Source organism: Musca vetustissima, unplaced genomic scaffold (assembly GCF_032173495.1).
Source record: "Musca vetustissima isolate MV318-11 ecotype Yass unplaced genomic scaffold, APGP_CSIRO_Mvet_v1 utg266168, whole genome shotgun sequence".
Classification (NCBI taxonomy): domain Eukaryota; kingdom Metazoa; phylum Arthropoda; class Insecta; order Diptera; family Muscidae; genus Musca; species Musca vetustissima.
The window spans coordinates 15,429-36,373 of record NW_026881680.1 but is presented as its reverse complement, the minus strand read 5'-3'; the positions used below and the strand labels follow the sequence as shown (position 1 = coordinate 36,373).

At 34.6% G+C, this 20,945-nt stretch overlaps 4 protein-coding genes across 4 annotated transcripts; 2 read left to right on the top strand and 2 right to left on the bottom strand.

The window, feature by feature from the left end:
• The first annotated feature begins 2,212 nt into the window (after nt 1-2,212).
• Nucleotides 2,213-3,305, top strand: LOC133327639 (alpha-tocopherol transfer protein-like). Its single transcript, XM_061536162.1, has 3 exons — nt 2,213-2,514; nt 2,585-2,954; nt 3,051-3,305. Exons 1-3 carry the CDS (start codon nt 2,213-2,215, stop codon nt 3,303-3,305), a joined length of 927 nt encoding a protein of 308 aa, XP_061392146.1.
• A 5,581-nt stretch (nt 3,306-8,886) lies between these two features.
• Nucleotides 8,887-9,936, bottom strand: LOC133327638 (clavesin-2-like). The gene is made up of 3 exons (XM_061536161.1): nt 9,635-9,936; nt 9,207-9,576; nt 8,887-9,141 (listed from the first exon to the last, which is right to left on the bottom strand). Exons 1-3 carry the CDS (start codon nt 9,934-9,936, stop codon nt 8,887-8,889), a joined length of 927 nt encoding a protein of 308 aa, XP_061392145.1.
• Nucleotides 9,937-13,398: 3,462 nt separating this feature from the next.
• On the top strand, nt 13,399-14,454 carry LOC133327637 (uncharacterized). Its single transcript, XM_061536160.1, has 3 exons — nt 13,399-13,700; nt 13,768-14,137; nt 14,194-14,454. The coding sequence occupies exons 1-3, from the start codon at nt 13,399-13,401 to the stop codon at nt 14,452-14,454; spliced, it is 933 nt and encodes a 310-aa protein (XP_061392144.1).
• Nucleotides 14,455-19,689: 5,235 nt separating this feature from the next.
• On the bottom strand, nt 19,690-20,859 carry LOC133327636 (alpha-tocopherol transfer protein-like). Its single transcript, XM_061536159.1, has 3 exons — nt 20,555-20,859; nt 20,129-20,498; nt 19,690-19,952 (listed from the first exon to the last, which is right to left on the bottom strand). The coding sequence occupies exons 1-3, from the start codon at nt 20,857-20,859 to the stop codon at nt 19,695-19,697; spliced, it is 933 nt and encodes a 310-aa protein (XP_061392143.1). The 3' UTR covers nt 19,690-19,694.
• Between the last annotated feature and the right edge of the window lie 86 nt (nt 20,860-20,945).

Here is a 20,945-nt window from a genome sequence, read left to right as displayed (position 1 = left end):
ATATATATTTTCGTCCGATTTCATGTAAATGGTGTACCAAAGTCCCTATATATTTTCCGATTTGCACGAAATTTGGCATAGCGTACTGAATTGAGTCCAGAATGATGTGTGTAAAATTTCTTGAAAATCGGTTCAGATTTGGGTATAGCTCCCATATATATTTTCGTCCGATTTAAGGTAAATGGTGCACCAGAGTCTCCATTTATCTTTCGATTTGCACGAAATTTGGCACAGCACAATGAATTAGGTCTAGAATGATGTGTGTTAAGTTTCCTGAATTCGGTTCAGATTTAGATATAACTTATATATCCGACCAAATGAAAAATTTAGTATCGGTTGCAGAATGACCCTGTTCATATATCGCTGCGACATGTCTTCAAAAAAAACCAAAGGGCCCAAACATTTTAATTTTTACTTTAATTTTGTACCTATTTATTGAAAAAGCATAGCAATTTTTATTTCTATAAACATACAATTGGGAGTGAATTTCTTTGGCTCATTTTGATGAATTTGTGAGGCTATAACTATGTGAAGGAGTCAACCAATGAAATCGGGGTTTTAAGAAGAGTTGTTTGATTTGCTATTGGCTATCTTCTTGTCATATATTGTTTGGTCGAGTCAGTAGCAGTTTCTGAAATAAGTGTGAAAAAACATGGAAAAAGTATGTCGAAATTTTAATTTTTTTGCAGTTGTGCTATTTTCAGTATGATGGTGATGTTTTATTGATTTTATCTCAAGAAAAAATTTTTAGATCTAATTAATAGGAAGAATATTGCTTAAGAGAGAAAAGCAATATTTCGAATAGTTCACGAGATATAGACTCAATAATAAGTACGTATTATTCGAAAATTGTGTTAAAATCCACCTCCAGTCGAATATTTTAAAAATTCATTTAAAAGAAAACCTTAGCTAATAATGCAAAACCCAGCTAGGGATTTTCTTCCACCATCACAAGCTTCAAGATTTTGGGGGTCTCGATTGGTTCAAGATTTTAAAGTTGAAAAATGTGTCACTGTGTAATTAATGTACCAAAGTTCCTATGATATGTGCCAAGTTTCGTGAAAATCGGTTGAGATTTAGATATAGCTCCCTTATATATTATCGATTGATTTTAAGAAATTGACGCACCAAAGAACCAATATATGGCAGATGGGACGTACTGAAATTAGTATAACCAAACCTGTGACAAGTTTCGTTGAAATCGGTTCATATTTGGATATACCTTCCATATATATTCTCGTCCATATATATTCACGTGTTTGTCAGATTGACATCAAATTTTGCACAACGTACAAAATTGAGCATAGAATAACATAGTTGCGTTTTCTAGAAGTACAGACATAGCACAACGGATGTCCTATTGATATTTATTTGAAGTCGATTTACATACTTTTGTCCCATTGTAAGAAACGAATGACATGTTTATGGATTGATCGAAGTCGATTCACATTTAGATAAATATCGCATATTTTAGTTCATCCAATTTCATGTTAATAGTCCTGTTTAATATACCCATAGTGGTGAATAGTATCACATAGTCGGCCCCGCCCGACTTTACTACTTTCCTTACTGGATTAAATATATACATCCCATACATATCTCCGTCCGATTTTATGCATATGGTGCACCAAACTCCCAAAGTTCATTCGATTGATTCGAAATTTTGTATATCGTATTAAATTGAATCTAATCGTGTATTAACTTTTGTAGAAATCGGTTCAGATTTAGATATAGTTACCATATCTATTTTCGTCCGTCTTCATTGGACACCAAATAATCAAATAATTTGCATAGTTCTATCCCATTGTTCACAAACGACTATAAATCTGCCCGAATGAAATGAAATTTAGCATAGGTTGCAGAATGACATATGTATGGATTGATTTACGTCGGTCCTACCAAAAAATGGTGAAGGGTATCATATAGTCAGCCCCGTCTACATTTACTATACTCCTTACTGGTTTATATTTCAAAAAAATCAGATTTATAATTTAGGTCATCACGTGTATTTGTGGACTAATTTAATTTAAATAGTTTAACAATAATTTATATACATACCTACATACATAAATACACACAAATAATTATATTGTTAATTAATTAGTATTATTTTTTTAATGATCGATAATCAATGAACTTTAAAACAAAAACTCAAAGTAAAACATTGCACATATTCAGGTTTCAGTTACAAATCGTACTTTCAACACTAAACATGGCCCATATAAAACCACTCAATTCAATATTACAAAAAATTGCCAACGAAGAACTTTTTGAAGTGCCCACAAGAATATCAGAAGATTTGGATGCCCTGAAATTATGGATTGGCCAGCAACCCCATCTAAAATCTCGAACCGATGATCAATTTCTAATACAATTTCTACGTGGTTGTAAATATAGCCTGGAACGGGCTAAAGAGAAAATCGATCGTTATTATACACTAAAGACGAAATTTCCACACATCTTGGGTATTTATGATGTTGACAATGAACGGTTTCGTCAAATCACTCGATTGGGGTAAGGATAAATCAATTTTAATACGAAAATTTCTATTGGAATTTTATTTGGCTCTTATTTCCTCGTGTAGCTGTATTGCCCCCCTACCCATACCTCTAAATGACACTGGTTGCCGCCTTGTAATGAATCATTTCAATTATAATCCCGAAGAATGCACCGCAGAAGAAATGGCACATGTTGGTATTGCCATTTATGAATTATTTACCATAGATGATCCATATGCTGGCATCTGTGGTATTGTCACCATAATTGATATGTCCAAAGTGACAATGGCCCATGTGCTGCAAGCAAATCCAATTTTTCTAAAAACCATGGTTACATTTTTTGAAAAATCTCTACCCTTGCGTATAAAAGCCATTTATTTTGTTAATATCCCCAAGATAGCTTCGAGTTTTTTCAAATTACTGTTACCATTGTTTTCGGAAAAGTTACGACAAAGGGTGAGATATTTCGTTTTTTATACCCTTCACCACACTGTGGTACAGGGTATTATTTACTAATGGGAAATATTTTTATATTTTATTATGTTCTTATAGATTTTTTTATATCCAACCTTGGAGGAGTTGAAAAAATACATACCTCTCAAATACCTACCAGAATATTATGATGGTGAAAATGGTTCGATGGAGGATCATATTCGTGCCCTTGAATCTAAATTTGATGAGTATCGGCAGTTTTTCAAAGAGAATGCTAACTATGGTACAGATGAATCTTTGCGTCAAGGTGGCTCTGCTAATATTGATGAATTATATGGAGTTGGTGGAGCATTTCGAAAGCTAGAAGTAGATTAAAATCCATAGAAAATTAAATATTTAATACTCTTTACATATATAATACATTTAGAATCCTTTACATGCCCAACACGTAAAAACATCGATAAGTTATACAGGGTGAGATAAAAAAACTACAACAAAGTCAAACGCCATAATTGTTACGTGCTGAGAGCGATAGTGCTGAGTCCTGTTGGAATGTACGAGCGGAGAGCGACCATCGCTATGGCCGGCGCTTGAGTTCTGGTGGCCAACCGAAGGTGCACATTTTCAGCTGATCTCTTTGGCAAGTAAACACGATCATTCTGTTTGCTTACAAGCTGCTGGACAACGAATGTTTTCTCGTCGGAGAAAACCAAATTCGACAGTTCACCATTTTGGGCCCAGCGAAGCAAATCTTTAGCTCTTTTGAGTCTATTTTCTTATTGTTGCGGTGTAAGTTCTTGCACTTTTTGGAATTTCAATGGTTTTACCCCGAGCTCATGCCGAATGGACTATTGCGATATGTTCAGCTCACGAGCCATTTTTCGGCCACTGCGACGCGGGTTTCTGCTGATGTTGCTGTTTTCTTCCGTTCACTTCCTTGACGTCGGAGTACGCTACCAGTATCTCGGTAACGAGCGATGATACGAGACGCAAAAGATTTTTTCACATTTAAATGCTGGAGTGATCTAACGATAGCCACTTGTGGTTTTCCAGCCAAATATAAAGAAATCACACTATGACGCTTGAATTCCATCACTTTTTTCTGGAAAATTCTCACCAAAATGCTTTTGTACGCTTGTAAACAACATAATGAGCTTTCACTGGAATAATTTTAAAAGCTGTCGGACGAGTAGCTTAGAAATGACAGCAGTCTGAAGTTGGTTGCAGTTTTTTCTCTCACCCTGTATGGGGACATATATCGAAAATGGTCTGCTAATATATTTTTGACCCTACAGAAACAAGTTGTGTTGGGTGGTGGTGGTGGCGGGTTTTCTATGGCACATAAACTATTTGTCGTTTAAATGGTTCTATTTTCATTCTATGTTTTCTTCTTTGTTTTGTCGTGTCTCGATTTGTCTTACTTACATGTTCATGTTTTGCGTTATTATAAAAATCCTGTGCAATGTAGAACATTCGGTAGAGCTTGTTGCTCGCATCAACACTTGTTTGCTATATTGCATTTGGCATTTATATCGAAATAATTTGGAAAATACATATGCGAATTATATAACACCAATGCAGAGGTGGGTGACAATGTTTAAAATAAAGAAACAATTGAATGCAAAACTAATCACAATCAATTGAGTGAAGAGCACGCGGCTGTAAACAAGAGATACCGTAGACAAACAAACGGTTGCAAAACAAACAACCAACAACGGAGGAAAGAGTCAGAGGACGATACTAAAACAAAACACAGCCACACAATGAATGGTGTTGGCTTTTTTCTTTGAAGGAATATATTTGATATTGCCAAAAGAGAGAGAGAGAGAGAGAGAGAGAGAGAAATACATGTACAATATGAGAAAAAATAAACAATGAATGAAATTATGAAAAAAGACCTGTTTTCAATGGCTGGTAAATCAATACTAAAGCTTGTTAAGGTTTGTAAATATTATAAAAAAAATATTTTTGGAAAATCGCCTATTTTTTACCACAAACTAAGTTAAAAAATAAAGAAGATCTTGACAAATTGGATTTATTCTAGTTCATACGATAGTTATACACTCACAGAGAAACGTCCCAAGATTTGGAATCGGATTATTAGTTTTTGAGTTATCGTGCCCGCCAACGCTGTTTGGAGAAAAATCGATTAAAGATTGAGAAGCCCTCTTGTCGTCACTTGATGCCAGTACAATAAATCGGCTATATCTTCAAGATTTGCACTTGATATTTCATAGAGATATTCTTGAATACAATACAAAATTAAATTTTTTGAAACCGAGAATGGGGTGGGGTCCCCTTAAGAGCTTAAAAAAGGTTTTTAGGTTTTATATTTTTAGAAAATCCTATGTAGTTAGCTATAGAAGACCGCTTTCAAGTCTCCCATTTTTAGAAGATTCCAGTTTTGCCCACAAAATTCCGTTGAAGGTCTTCTACATTCTTCTTGTACATGTAGAAGACAGGGTTGAGATTTCTTTCAATAGAAATCACCTATCATAGATTGAAAAACCCCGTGAAGGTCTTCTGTCTTTAAAACATTCCTTGATAGTTTTCCCTCTAACAGACACCTCAGGATATTTTATCCGTAAAAGGTCCCTTATAGGTCTTTCATTATGAAAACGCCCGTTGAAAATCTTCTATCTGAAGAAGGTTTTTCTGTATAGAGAAAAGGTCTCCAACTTATTTCTATAGAATGTCTCTGGGAAATCTACTTTCAAGTCTCAGGTCTTCTATCTTCTTCTTGTATATAAAAAAGAGAAATTAGAGATTTTCTGTCTATAGAAAACTCCTTCCATAGATAGAACCCCTTCAATGTCTTCTGTCTATAAACACCGTTTGATGGATTTCTATCATAATATAAAATAACCCTCGAGTGTCTTGGAGGTCTTGGAAGTCCCGTTTTGGGCGTTCTGTCACAAGAGGCTCATTGGTGGTCTATAGAATGCTCCTTTGGAGGTCTTCTATCTATAGAAGCTCTATTGCCTTATACAGCCATATATGCCTTATTCATATAGAAACCCTCTTGGGATAGATAATATACCTATCTATACAGAAACCAGGATGGCTTCGGTTGACGAGCAAATAAGTATTGAAGACTCCTTGGAGACGTGGAAATTACAGAGGACCTGCGAAATGTATTTAAATTGAAGAAGTTCTTATGTCTGATATTAGTAGAGGATCGATCTTAAAAAACGAACTTTTAAAACTATATTATCTACATATGAAACGTGGTGGGGCTCTTCTATATCTTTTTGACCCCTTTAAGGCTTCTTATCCATAAAATATGATTGGAATATCTTCTCTCTGTACAAAATGATTTCGATATATGAAAGACCATTAGAAAGTCGGTTCATAAGAAACGTGGTGGGGCTCTTTTATATCTTGGTGAAGGCTTCATACCTATAAAATATCTTTGGAAGATTTTCTTTCCTAAGAAAATGATTTCGATATATGGAAGACCTCTCGAAAGTCAGTTGAGATTTAGTAAGAAATCTTAAATGTATTTTATCTATAGAATAACTATTGGGGCTCTTCTGACTCTTGGTGATCCCATGAAGGTATCTAGCAAACTCTCTGAAGAATGTGTCTTCGATATATTGATCAACTAAAAGGTCGGTTCAGATTTAGGAATAATTCTTTAAGATATTTTATCTATAGAAAATAGTGTAGGGGCTATTCAATCTCTTGGTGAGCATTTGAATGTCTATTAACCATACAAAAAAATTAAGAAATTCGCTGTTGCAAACATAAATTTACTGTGAAAAAAACCTTCTGCGTACGTCCCTGGGTCACTTAATTTGGCCCAAGGACGAACCCTATAGAAATTGGAAAAAATCGGTTCAGATTTAGATATAGCTCCCATATATATTTTCGTCCGATTTAAGGTAAATGGTGCACCAAAGCCCCTATATATCTTTCGATTTGTGTGAAATTTGGCACAGCGTAATGAATTAGGTCTATAATGATGTGTGCTAAGTTTCGTGAAAATCGGTTCAGATATAGCTCCCATATATATTTTTGTCCGATTTAAGGTAAATGGTGCACCAAAGTCCCTAAATATCTTTCGATTTGCACAAAATTTGGCATAGCGTAATGAATTAGGTCGAGAATAATGTGTGCCAAGTTTCGTGAAAATCGGTTCAGATTTTCATTCAGATAGCTCCCATATATATTTTCGTCCGATTTAAGGTAAATGGTGTACCAAAGTCCCTATATATCTTTCGATTTGCACAAAATTTGGCACAGCGTAATGGAATAGGTCGAGAATGATGTATGCTAAGTTTCGTGAAAATCGGTTCAGATTTAGATATAGCTCCCATATATATTTTCGTCCGATTTAAGGTAAATGGTGTATCAAAGTCCCTATATATCTTTCGGTTTGCACAAAATTTTGCATAGTGCACTGTATTAAGTCTAGAGTGATGTGTGCTAAGTTTCGGTTCAGATTTAGACATAGACTCCATAAAATCGGAAGAAAATATATATTCCGATTTTATGTTAATTCTGCACTAAAGACCCAAAGTTTGTCCGTTTGCTACACAAGTTTGTACAATGAACTGTAGTTAATATAAATTAATCTCTGGCAATTCTCGTTGAAATCGGTTCAGATTTAGATATAGCTTCTACATATATATTTTCGTCCGTACACAAAATTTCGCACAACGTACTGAAGTTAGTATAACTATATAGAAGTTAGATATAAATTCTGCGCCAAACTCCCTAGGTGGCTCCGATTGGCACAAATTTTTGCACAACGTACTGAAGATACTATAAAATAACGTGTGCCAAGTTTTGTTGAAATGGGTTCAGATTTAGATCAACGGGTGTCCGATTGATAGTTGCTTTAAATTGATTTATATAAATTTGTCCCATTGTAAGAAGCAACTCTATATCTGACCAAATGAAAAATTTAGTATAGGTTGCAGAATGATATGTTTATGGATCCAATTTCATGGTCTGGTCTTTCTAAAACGCAACGTCCTACTTTACTACCCGTCCGACTTTACCACTTTCCTTACTGTTTTTAATATCTCCACATGACTTTTAGTCTGTATATGTATGGAACCAATTTCTAAAAGGGCTATTTTCTGTAGAAGCCCTCTTGGGGGTCTCCTATCTATAACAGATCCCCAAAGGTATACGGTTTGAAGGCTCCTTATTATAGGGGATCTGTGGAAAGTATTTACATTGGAGAAGGTTTTTTATGGAAAGCCTTGTATTTAATATAAAATATTATAGACATATATATTATAAAATTAAATTAAATATATAAACCAGACCTTCTGGTGACCACATGAAGGTCTTTTATTAATAAAATATATCTAGACGATTTATTTTCTGTAATTCTGATACGGAATTCTAAATGTATTTTATTCGTAGAAGAAGAAGTATTAGGCATCTTCTGACCTTGATGACCTCTTACAGGTTTCTTCCCAATAAATTATCTTTGGAAGGTCTTCGTTCTAATTAAAATGCTGTCGATATATGGAAGACCTCTAGGTTCAAATTTAGAAAGAACTCTTCAAAGAATTTTATCTAAAGAAGAAGTGTTGGACTCTTCTGTTTCTTAGTGACACCTTGGAGTTCTCTCAATAAAATATCGTTGGAAGATCTTATATCGAAAGAACATTTTGTCACAATAAATGGAAGAATCCTAGTTATAGGATCGGAATTAGAGTTAGAAGAATTGTTGAGGTTCTTCTGTCTCTTGGTGACACTATGAAGGTCTTTTACTAAGAAAATATATCTGGAAAATCTTCACTTGTAGAATTTTTTGCTGATATATGGCATTTTATGTATCAAAAATGTTTTGGAAGCTTCCTATCATAGGCTTCGATGTATTTTTCTGAAGAATAATTCAGCTCCTACCAACTTCTTTTCTTTATTCGAAAATAACACAGTAACTAGTTCTTCAAATATTTTCTTTATCCCAATTTTGTTACTTTTATTTTTTTAATTAATCTACTTCCAGTTTTCGAAATGAACCACCAAGACCAAATAATTTGTCCACATCTGAAGACTCTTCTTGTCGCAATGATTCATTTACACCATAATTAACGTTGTCCTGGAAATATTCTCTATACTCATCGAATTTGGCTTTCAGGGCCTTGATATGATGCTCCATGCTACCATTTTCACCACCATAATATTCAGGTAAATATTTGAGTGGTATGTGTTGCTTCAAATCCTCCAAGGTGGAACAAATGAAAATCTAAAAAGGTTTAGAAAAATATTAAATTTGCAATATTTATTTTTTTTATTTCCATTTTTACTCACCCTCTTCCTTAATTTCTCCGAAAATAAGGGAATAAAAAAATTGAAAAATTGTGCAGCTGCCGGTGAAACATTTACAAAATAAACGGCCTTATTTCTCAGGGGCATTGCACTTTCTATAAATTCAATGCCGGTTTTAAGAAAATTTGCATTTTCATGTAATAAATGTGCCATCGTAACCTGGGACATATCGACAATGTTAATTATCCCGCAAATACAGGCATAGGGATCATCAATGAGAAATATTTCATACATGGCCGAACCAACATGATATATCTCCTCAACACGATATTCCTGAGGATTATAATTGAAATGACCCATGACCAAGCGACAGCCATCGCCATTGAGGGGTATGGGTAAGGGGGCAACACAGCTAAAATACAATTATTATATACTAAAATAAAATGTATATATTTTGTCGATTATCTTACCCTAACCGCGCCACTTGACGAAATCTCTCATTATCCAAATCATAAATGCCTAAGGTTTCGGGAAATTTAGTCTTCATTGTATAGAACCGCTCGATTTTCTCTTTGGCCCTTTCCATGCTATATTTACAGCCGCGCAGAAATTGCAATAAGAATTGGTCATCTGTACGAGCTGTTAAGTGAGGCTGCTGTTCAATCCATAATTTCAAGGCCTGTAAATCGTCTGGTATTCGAGAGGGTATTTCGAAAAGTTCTTCAATTGCAACGCTTTGTAATGTCGAAGGGAGGGTTTTTTCTTGAGACATGTTTATATTTTTAAGTTCGACATGTAACTAACTAAATAATTTGCATTTATTTTGTTCAACACGAAGAGTTTTTTATACGTAAATATATGTACGCACGAATATAAGTATGTAATTACATTACATTACAATGTACTGAGATATTCGTTAATTTCCTCATTAATTAGCTTTTTATGACTACATAAAATGTAATACATACACTAATCTACAGGTATTATCAAGCAATCACATTTGGGGTTCCAACTGATAACCACAATTTTCTGCAGAGAGAAGATGTTCATCCAACGATATTTTATTTGTAAGGGACATTCAAGGTGTCACCAAGAGACCCCAACACCTTTTCTATAGATAAAAGATCTTACAGAGTTCTTCTAGTTATGGTCGATATTTTGCTGATTCAAGACATTAACTGAAGGTCTTTTTATACCCTTCACCACACTGTGGTACAGGGTATTATGTATTTGTGCATATGTTTGTAACAGGGAAAAATAATCGAGATAGACCCATGGTTCCTTTTGAGAATATGCGTAGAATCACTTTCTGAGTCGATTTATGCATGTCCGTCCGTCCGTCTGTCTATGTTAAATTGTAAACAAAGTACAGGTCGCATTTATTATCCGAATTGGATGAAATTTGGCACAGCTCATTTGTCTGACCCAAGGACGAACGCTATTTAAAGTGGGAAAAATCGGTTCAGATTTAGATATAGCTCCCATATATATATTTTCGTCCGATTTTAGGTAAATAGTCCACTAAAGTCCCTATATATCTTTCGATTTGCACGAAATTTGGCATAGCGCACTGAATTAAGTCTAGAATGGTGTGTGCAGAGTTTTGTGAAAATCGGTTCAGATTTAGATATAGCTCATATATATTCGATTTAAAGTAATTGGTGCATCAAAGACCCTATATATCTTTCGATTTGCACGAAATTTAGCATAGCATACTGAATTACGTCTATAATAATAACAAGCTACGTCTGGTAGGATACATATGTAGAATATACCCAAAGTGGTGAAGGGTATCATATAGTCGGCCCAGTCCGACTTTACTACTTTCCTTACTGGTTTAAATTTAAGTACTTCCCACAAGTTTTCTATAGATTCCAGAAGGCCTCTATAGATATAAGACCTACACGGACAATTTTGTAGATAGGCAAACATTCAAGGTGTTTCAATTGACAGAAGATCTCTAAAGTGGTGAAGGGAAGCTGGAAGAGTATTCCGTAGAGCTCTCCAAAGAATAGACAACCTTTTTGATCTTTCTAGGGTCCATTCTGGTTTTATCTAGAAACTTGTACAAAGAATGGATTCGGACGAAATTAAATATGTGATCTACATAGTTATATGAACCAATTAAAATTATACCTTAACACACATAATTCTAAAATCAATTCAATGCCCTCTGCCAAATTTCGTGCAAATCGAACAAACATCATTGGCTCTTTGGTGCACCATTTACATACAAATCGAATGAAAATATATATGGGAGGTATATCTAAATCTGTACCACAAAACTTCGCATACATCATTACAGAGATAATACGGTACGGTATTCCATATTTCGTATTAATCGGCAAACATATGGGAGCTATATCTAAATCTGAACCGATGTCAACAAAACATCAGACAGATCATTCTATACTCAATTTGATATGCTATGCACAATTTCATATACATCGAAAGATATATAAGAGTATTGATGTTCCATTTTTGCCTAAAATCGGACAATCGGCGGCTATATCTAAATCTAAACCGGTTTTAACGAAACTCAGCGCATAACCGATTCCAACGAAACTTCGCTGACATCATTATAGTATTAATACGTTATGGTATTCCAAATTCCGTCTTAATCGGACAACATTTGTGCAACATTTGCATAAAATCTGCTGAACATATATATGGGAGGTATATCTAAATCTAAACCGATTTGTACAAAACTTAGCACATATCATTCCAGACTCAGTTTAATACGCTATGAACAATTTCGTTTAAATCAAGACAAATATAGGGGCTGTGGCACTCCTTTTCCTTAAAATCAACCGAACATATATGGGAGCTATATCTAAATCTAAACCTATTTCAATAAAACTTACCACCTCACCTCATTCTAGAATCAATTTAATACAGTATACACAATTTCGAAATAAATATAAGGGCATTGGTGATCTATTTACAAAAAAAAAAAAAAAAAAAAATCGAACAAAAACCTATATGGGAGCTGGATTTAAATTTGAGCCGATTTAAATCTAGCTCCTATTTGTCTCCTATTTGCACCCTACACCGCACTGTGATGCATGTCATAATATTGATATAGGTGGGTTTAAATAGTCTGGAAATAGGGACCGATTGACGCCTCCAGTGAGTCGATTCAAGGTTAAAATCTAAGACAATAATCTATAGCACTAGAAAACAGATGACTAGAAAAAAATACAAAAATAACGTTTCTAGTCCATTTTATTACCGACTGATACCGACGACTAAAATTTGGATATATTGGAACAGTTCCCAAATAAAGGTACCGCCACATTTTAGAAATTTGGGTTATTTCAAGAATTTTGTTTTGACATATTCCACGAAAATCGAACTTTGCGTTATTTGCACCCTCTTGAAACCCAACTAAAGGTCAACAAATATCACTAATATTCAGTAGACGAGGGCTATACTTGTCCGAATTCTCTTTACCGTGGGTTATGTTGTGATGTTGGACCCTCAACAGTGGCCTATAGATCGACTGAAAAAAAAACACAAAAAGTTAAGTTTTTGGTCCACTTCATCCCACAATTATTATCTGATCATCACCGAAAATTATAGGCGTTGTCCTTGACCATAATTGGAATCTCATGGAAATTTTCAAAGCGATCAGCGCTATATTTCCGCCCTTTAGTGTGGTTTTGGGTTACTAAATAATGTCTGGATACGTAAGCACCTGTAAAAATTTAAGTGAACCTCCCACATCTGAGTACATACAACCATATAATAATATAATTGGTATCAATTTAAAGGTCAACCACTCCTCTTGAACATACTACCAACTAGGCCTTCAGGGGCAAGTATATACGCCATAGAATACAAATTTTGTCATTTTCACACAAAAGTCAGGGTCCATTTTACCCGCTAAATATTGACCGATCTTTATCAAAACAGGCATGCTTATTCCTTGGCCCGATCCCCTTCTCCACGCAAACATTGTTTATTTGCCTGTTTGTTTATTATCCAAAAATCTCCTTTGTTTTGTTTATTTCCACAAATTTAAATATATATTATCATGTTTCAATTGCTAATTTTTCAAATCCACCCTAATATACAATTCACTACACAAAGACGAAAGAAATTCAAAATTTAATATCAACGACCTGTTTTTTAATACCGTGATTCACTTTTTTTCTTATACCTGTATATAGCTATTCTCATATATGGCCAATATACCGAAGGTTAGTTTCAAATAAACAGTTCAAGTGCAAACATGCCAACGATTAAGCCACTAAAACCGGAATTGCAAAAAATTGCCAGAGAACAACTGCATGAAGTGCCCGGCAGAATCGATGAAGATTTACAAACATTTAAATCATGGATTGAACAACAGCCACATCTGAAAGCTCGTACAGATGATCAATTTTTAATACAATTTCTGCGTGGCTGTAAATATAGTCTGGAAAGGGCTAAGGAGAAAATTGAACGTTACTATACGATACGAACGAAATTTCCCGATAAACTGGGTATCTATGATGTGGATAATGAGAGATTCCGGGAAACCGCTCGATTGGGGTAAGGGGAAAAATTGGATTTCAGTGAAAATTATTTCATTAAAAAAAAATTATTTAAAAAATTCCAGCTGCTTTACTACCCTACCGGTACCCTTGAATGAAACGGGTTGCCGCATATTAATGTATCACTTTAGCTACAATCCTCTGGAATTTACTCCCGTTGAATTATTCCATCCCGGTGTTGCCATATATGATTATCTAATGATTGATGATCCTTATGCTTGTATTTGTGGCACAGCCTTCATTTTGGACATGGCTAAAGCAACAATGACCCATTTTCTTCATGTCAATTTTCCATTATTGAAAATTATGGTCACCTATTTGGAAAAATCCCTGCCAATGCGTATCAAGGCTTTGTATTTAGTCAATATACCATCGACAGCAAATAATTTTTTGAAAATGTTTTTACCACTATTTTCGGAGAAACTTCGTAAGAGGGTAAGTCGGGATAAAATACAAACAAAAAATCAAAATTAATAAATTTTTCTCTGCAGATTTTTCTCTGTGGTTCATTGGATGAATTGAAGCAGCACATACCCTTGAAATATTTACCCAAATATTATGGCGGAGAAAATGGCACAATGGAGGAACATATTCAATCTCTGGACGCCAAATTTGATGAGTACAGAGAATATTTTAAAGAGAATGCCAAATATGGTACGGATGAAACATTGCGTCAGGGCAATGCTTTCGATGCTGACGAGGATAATCTGTTTGGAATGGGTGGTTCATTTAGGAAAATTGAAGTGGATTAACCGAAAGATCCACGAATGACACCGCTGTTTTTTCGTGTTGTCTACCTTTTACACTTGTTATTACAGCTTATTTTTTCTCACAACTGAAAATACTTTGACCTGACTCACTTAATTACAGCTTGGTATATATTTCTTATTTTAGTAACTGCATAGCTAACATATACTGAACTGGTTTGCAAATGGTCAATTATTAAACATTGTATTTAAGTATTCGAATAAATAACAAGCTTAAATATCACATAATAATTAATCAGGCGTCTGCAATCATGGGGTATGACGAAGAGAGGTAGTCAAAAACCAGTGAACGGAGCAGTATAGTCGGACGGGACCGACCATACGATACCCTACCCAACTACGAAGGAGTTCTAACTTTCTAAGAAAGTTTATTCCGAGCCTGGGAAATATTTTGTGACATTTGCACCCTCTGGCCCGATTAGAGGTCAGCAGCACATCTTCCATACACTGAAATATTTTCCGAATATCACTAATATTCAGTACAACCCTTCTTATTGCTTGTCAAGATTGACTTCAGCGTTATATATAAAATTATATATATATAGGAATCGAGATAGACCTTTTGAGAATATGCATAGAATCACTTTCTGAGTCGATGTATGCATGTCCGTCCGTCTGTTGATGTTAAATTGTAAACAAAGTGCAGGTCGCATTTATAATCCGATATGCCTGAAATTTGGTACAGCTCATTTATTTGGCCCAAGGACGAACCTATTGAAATTGGGAAAATCGGTTCAGATTTAGATATAGCTCTCATATATATTTTTGTCCGATTTACGGACTTTAGTCCCTGAAAATCTTTCGATTTGCACGAAATTTGGCATAGCGAACTGAATTGAGCCTCGAAAGATGTGTGCCAAGTTTCGTGAAAATCGGTTAAGATTTAGATATAGCCTCCTGAATTAGGTCTAGAACGACGTGTGCTAAGTTTCGTGAAAATCTGTTCAGATTTAGATATAGCTCCCATATATAGTTTCGCCCGATTTTAGGTAAATGGTCTACCAAAGTCTCTATATATCTTTAGATTTCACGAAATTTGGTATGACCTACTGAATTAGATCTAGAATGATGTGTGCTAAGTTTCGTGAAAATCTGTTCAGATTTAGATATAGCTCCCATATATGTGAGATATAGCTCACATATTTAAGTTCGTTCAATTTCATGTCAAAATTCCTTCGAAAAGGCGACGTCTTTTCGGATACATATGTAGAATATACACAAAGTGGTGAAGGGTATCATATAGTCGGCCCAGTCCGACTTTACTACTTTCCTACTTTTTTTATACCCTCCACCATAGTATGGAGGGTATATTAGTTTTGTTTTTCCGTTTGTAACGCATCGAAATAATTATTTCCGACCCTATAAAGTATATATTCTTGATCAGCGTAAAATTCTAAGACGATTTAAGCATGTCCGTCTGTCTGTCTGTTGTAATCACTCTAGCTTCTAAACGAATTGAGATAGATCGCCAAAATTTTGCATAGAGTCGTCTTTTGTCAGGCAGGTCAAGTTCGAAGATGGGCTACATCGGTCCACGTTTAGGCATAGCTCCCATATAAGGGTACCTCCAAATTTTCGGTATTTTGAGGTCCTTGAGCGCGTTTTTCAATCGAATTCGCTGAAATTTGGTACATTGAGTTCTTATTGGGTAGCAAATCTCCCCACCAAAAATTATAAATATAGGTTCATTTTTTCGAATAGCTCCCATACAAGGGTACCCCCCAATTTTCTGTATTTTGAGGATCTTGAGCGCCTTTTTCAACCAAATTCGCTGAAATTTGGTACTTTGAGTTCATATTGGGTAGCAAATCTTCCTACTAAAAATTATAAATATAGGTCCATTTTTTTTCGCATAGCCCCCATATAAGGGTACCCCCAATTTTCGGTATTTTGGGGTTCTTGAGCGCCTTTTTCAACCGAATTCGCTGAAATTTGGTAAATTTCGTTCTTATTTGGTGTCAAATATCTAAACTAAAATTTATGATTATAGGTCCAATTTTTCTGATAGCCCCCATATAACGGTACCACCAATTTTCAGTTTTTTGGGTGTTTTGATCGCATTTTTCCACCGAATTGGCTGTTATTCAGTACTTTGAGTTCTTATTGGGTAGCAAATCTCTCCACTAAAAATTATAAATATAGGTCCATTTTTTCCGATAGCCCCCATATAAGGGTACCCTCAATTATCGGTATTTTGGGGTTCTTGATCGCGTTTTTCAACCGAATTCAATGTAATTTGGTATTTTGTAGTCGTATATGGTAACAAATCTCCCTACCAAAAATTATTAATATTCCCCCCCCCCCCTTTTAGGGGTAGTCACCTTCCGTGTGTTAGGGTTATCCCATATAGATGTATTCCAATATTATAGAGGGGATATTCGGTAGGCGAAATTTTCAGTTCATACCCCACATAGTATGGAATTCTTAAACGATTTAGTCGATTTAGCCATATGTTGTAATCATTTTTCTCTCGGAGGATATCGATATAAAAACTAAAACGTGAGGTTTGAGAATGAACTGTGTCGACCTGAATTTAGGACCAGGTCCTATATAAAACATCCTACTTATTTAATATGTAGCGTGATTGACTTGAACTATATCGGCCCTTAATTATGCATAACCCGTTATATAATGAAAACACCAAGTAGTTGCTAATTCCTACACAATGTTGTCAATATAGGTCCCGCTTTCGTATGCTTTATATAATATTGTCCTCTAAATTGGAGTATTTTCAGGATTTTATACACATGTTTCACCGTACCATGCGTTAATAATATGTCAACATTTTATGGTTTTGAGATTTTAGGAAAACCCCCATTGAAATTGCTGAATTTTCTATTTGGTTTACAACAATCGATTGGAAGAATTGTCGTTATATGTATGTTCCCTATGTTTTCATTTCAAAAATTTGTCAGTATTTCTATGGTGGAGGGTATCCAAAGTTCGGTCCGGCCGAACTTAACGCTTTTTTACTTGTTTTGTCTAGATTGACGTCTATATATTCGGCATATATATTATATATACCGATTTCTTTTTTTCGGTGACTTATGCTAAAATTAGATGGAGAATATTTTTGTCCTTTCTACCATCCTTCTAGTCGCAATAAGGTCGGGTTTAATACTAAATAATGCCCTTTATCACCTTTTTACGTTACCTCCCGACCTAAACTTTCAAAACGCCGATACACGAGTCTTCTATTTTTTGCCACCTATCTATCTATACATACTTCTAATGGGATATATAAAGCATCCACTTCTTCAGAATTATGTTGATGATGTATCTGCTTCTTATAAATGACAAAGGTAAATTATTTAGGACCTCTAAAGGGCCTAGATAAAATATCTGCGTTTTTATATAAAGTAAGTAATTTATATAAGTGTTAAAATGACGTAGATAAATTATCTACCTCTTGTAAAAGGCTTGAATAACGTCTTGGCGACTTGTATATGCTTTGCACACATATATTTGAAGATGTAAAAGAGAAAAAAAAATAATTTACAAAAAAAATGTTATTGTTTTGTTGTTGTGATAACTCCTCACTGAAACATTGGAATCCGAAAATTCCAACGGTGTTAGAAGGAGTACATGTCTGGCTCTCGTATGAACTGACTTCGCACAACAATTATCAAAACTGGCGGAAATTTAAATTTTTTGTTTTGAAAACCGCCTAAGTTAAAAAATAAGGAAGATCTTCGCCGATTGGCTTTATTCTAGTTCATAACTAGCTATACGATCACAGAGGAACGTCCAAAAATTTGGAATCGATCGGATTATTAGTTTTTGAGTCATCGTGCCCGCCATTCGCAAAAACGATGTTTGGATAAAAATGCGTTTTAAGTTTGAGAAGCCCACTTGCCGTCACTTGATGCTAGTACAATTAATCGGCTATATCTTCAAAAAATTTTGAGATTTTCACTTGAGAATTCTTGAATTAGTGTAGGTTCGAATTGAATCAAAATATAAAATTAAATTTTTTGAAACCGAGAATGGGGGGGTCCCCTTAAATGAAAATAATTCAATCAACACTTATTTTTTTATTCCGTATCAACAACAATGTTTCTACCGATTTTGATACATACGTAGCCATTAAATTCAAAACTAGTTTTTAATACTGATAACAAATAGAAATTGTATTTTAGATAAATAAATACAAAACAAGTTATAATTGAATAACGGAAATATTATTTTGCATCCATTGAAATCGATTTTACCATCAAAAATGTATTGTAAAATAAAAATATTATTTACTTAGGAATCGCTCTCTTGGGATAAGAAACATAATTTAAATGATGACATTTAATTCACAACTGGAAAAAAAATATTGATGAATATATTTTGAAATTGAAAATATAATATGTTAAATGGATCTGTACTTTGTATTCAACAATTTTGAATATTGTTACTGAGTTTAACAACAATATACACCATTTTTTCGTTCGGTCCCACTCCACTCACACCCGCCCCAGCCGACCGTGGGGGCGACCTCCATATATCGAAGAGAACGCGAAACCCCATAGTCCGGACTATGGAGGGGTTAGTAAATGGTGGGATTACCGGCTACATATTTTATCAGCCGACAAAGACTACTATAAGTATACACATATATAATTAAAGGACTACAAAAAAATACACATCTGGCACTCTGCTACATACCCAATAGTAATTTTTTTATTATATCTAATGGTTCGGTCAGTGATAAGTTACTATATATATTGTTAAATATTTCACACAAAGTTCGCATTGGACTTCTAGCTTCATAATTAGATCTTACGAGCGGTAAATTTATTGGGATAAATTTACGGGTAATACGGGATGGTATATTGAAATTTATTTCACTTAATAAATTAGAGGAATCGATTAAGCCACGTATCAATTTTATTATAAAAATCGCCCTTAGCAGCGTCTTCTTTCAAGGGTAGGCAAATCTATTAACATTAAGCGACTTTCATATGGGGGGAGCCTTACAGATGGGTCCCATTGTAGACCCCGCAAAGCAAACAAAAGAAATTCAGTTTTTACAGATTCTATTTTATCAGAATAACACTTGTAGGAGGTACTCCATAAAATACAACCATACTCTAGTGTTGGTCGAACTTAAGTTTGTAACGTAAGGATCATCAAATTCTTTGGACCAGCGCTTAATGAATCCTAATAAAGATTTTGCCATTTGAAAACCATTTTAATTATACACTAATTTTAGAGATTTCATTTTCATAATAATAATTTTAATCAACAATAAGTTGCCTGAAAGAACCACCAACACCAAACAGGCCATCAATATCGAGAGGCTTGCCAGGACGTAGAGATTCATCGGTACCACAGTTGGCATTTTCTTTGAAAAACTCGCGACAACTGTCCCAATTCTTGTTAAACTCCACAGTTAAATTCTCCAAACTGGGCAAATTTCCGCCATAATCTTTGGGTAAACATTCAACAGTAAGATCCTTTATCATTTCCGATAAATCAGCACCCATAACATGCACCTTGAAAAATGATAACAAAAAATAATAAATATTTTGTCTGTTCCCTTATGGAAGTAATCTACTAATTTTTACAATTTTCTTCGATATCATAAAGGAAAAAAATGTTGTAGTAAAAAAATTTACATTCTTGAAGGTTCGGGAACATACCAATTGTTTTACCCTTAAGGTCTACTTACCCTTTCCCTTAGCTTCTGAGAAAAGAATGGAAATAGAATCTTAAAAAACTGCTGAGCTGCCCCCGATGTGTTAATATAATACACCGATTTAATACGCAACGGCATTGACTTCTCTAGAAATGAAACAAGTTTCATGCAAAAATTCGGTGTCATTTGAAGAAAATGACTGGCAGTGGCTTCTTTAAAATCCACAATATAAATAATGCCACAAATGCAGGCAAAAGGGTCTTGGGCCAATAATATTTCATGTAGAGCACAGGCGGGTTGAAATATGTCCTCCACGGCATATTTATTTGTGGGATAGCAATAGCGACCCACAACAATGCGGGGACCAATGCCATTCACCGGATTGGGTAAAGTTAAAAAGGTGCTAATGAACAATTTTATTAGAAAAATAATTTTAATAAATATTCCAAAAAATCTCACCCCAATTTACAAACTTCACGAAATTTTGGATCATCGACATTACAGAGATTTAACATTTCAGGATATTTCGATTTCAGTGAATAAAATAAATCCAATTTTGTTTTGGCTTTCTCCATACTATATTTACAGCCCCGCAAGAATTGTAAAAGGAATTGATCATCATCACGATATTTTAAATGTGGCTGGTGTTGTAACCACAAGCGCAGGGCTGCCAAATCTTCGGGGATTCTTGATGGCACCTCACCCAATTCTTCATTGGCAATTTTTTGTAATTCTTCAGTTAACGATAAAATGCAATTTTTCATTCTTACGTTGTTGGCGGTTACTTTTGAACTGAATAAACTTCTTTGTCGAACTTCAATTCACTTCGTAAATTGTTTGACGTTCCGTT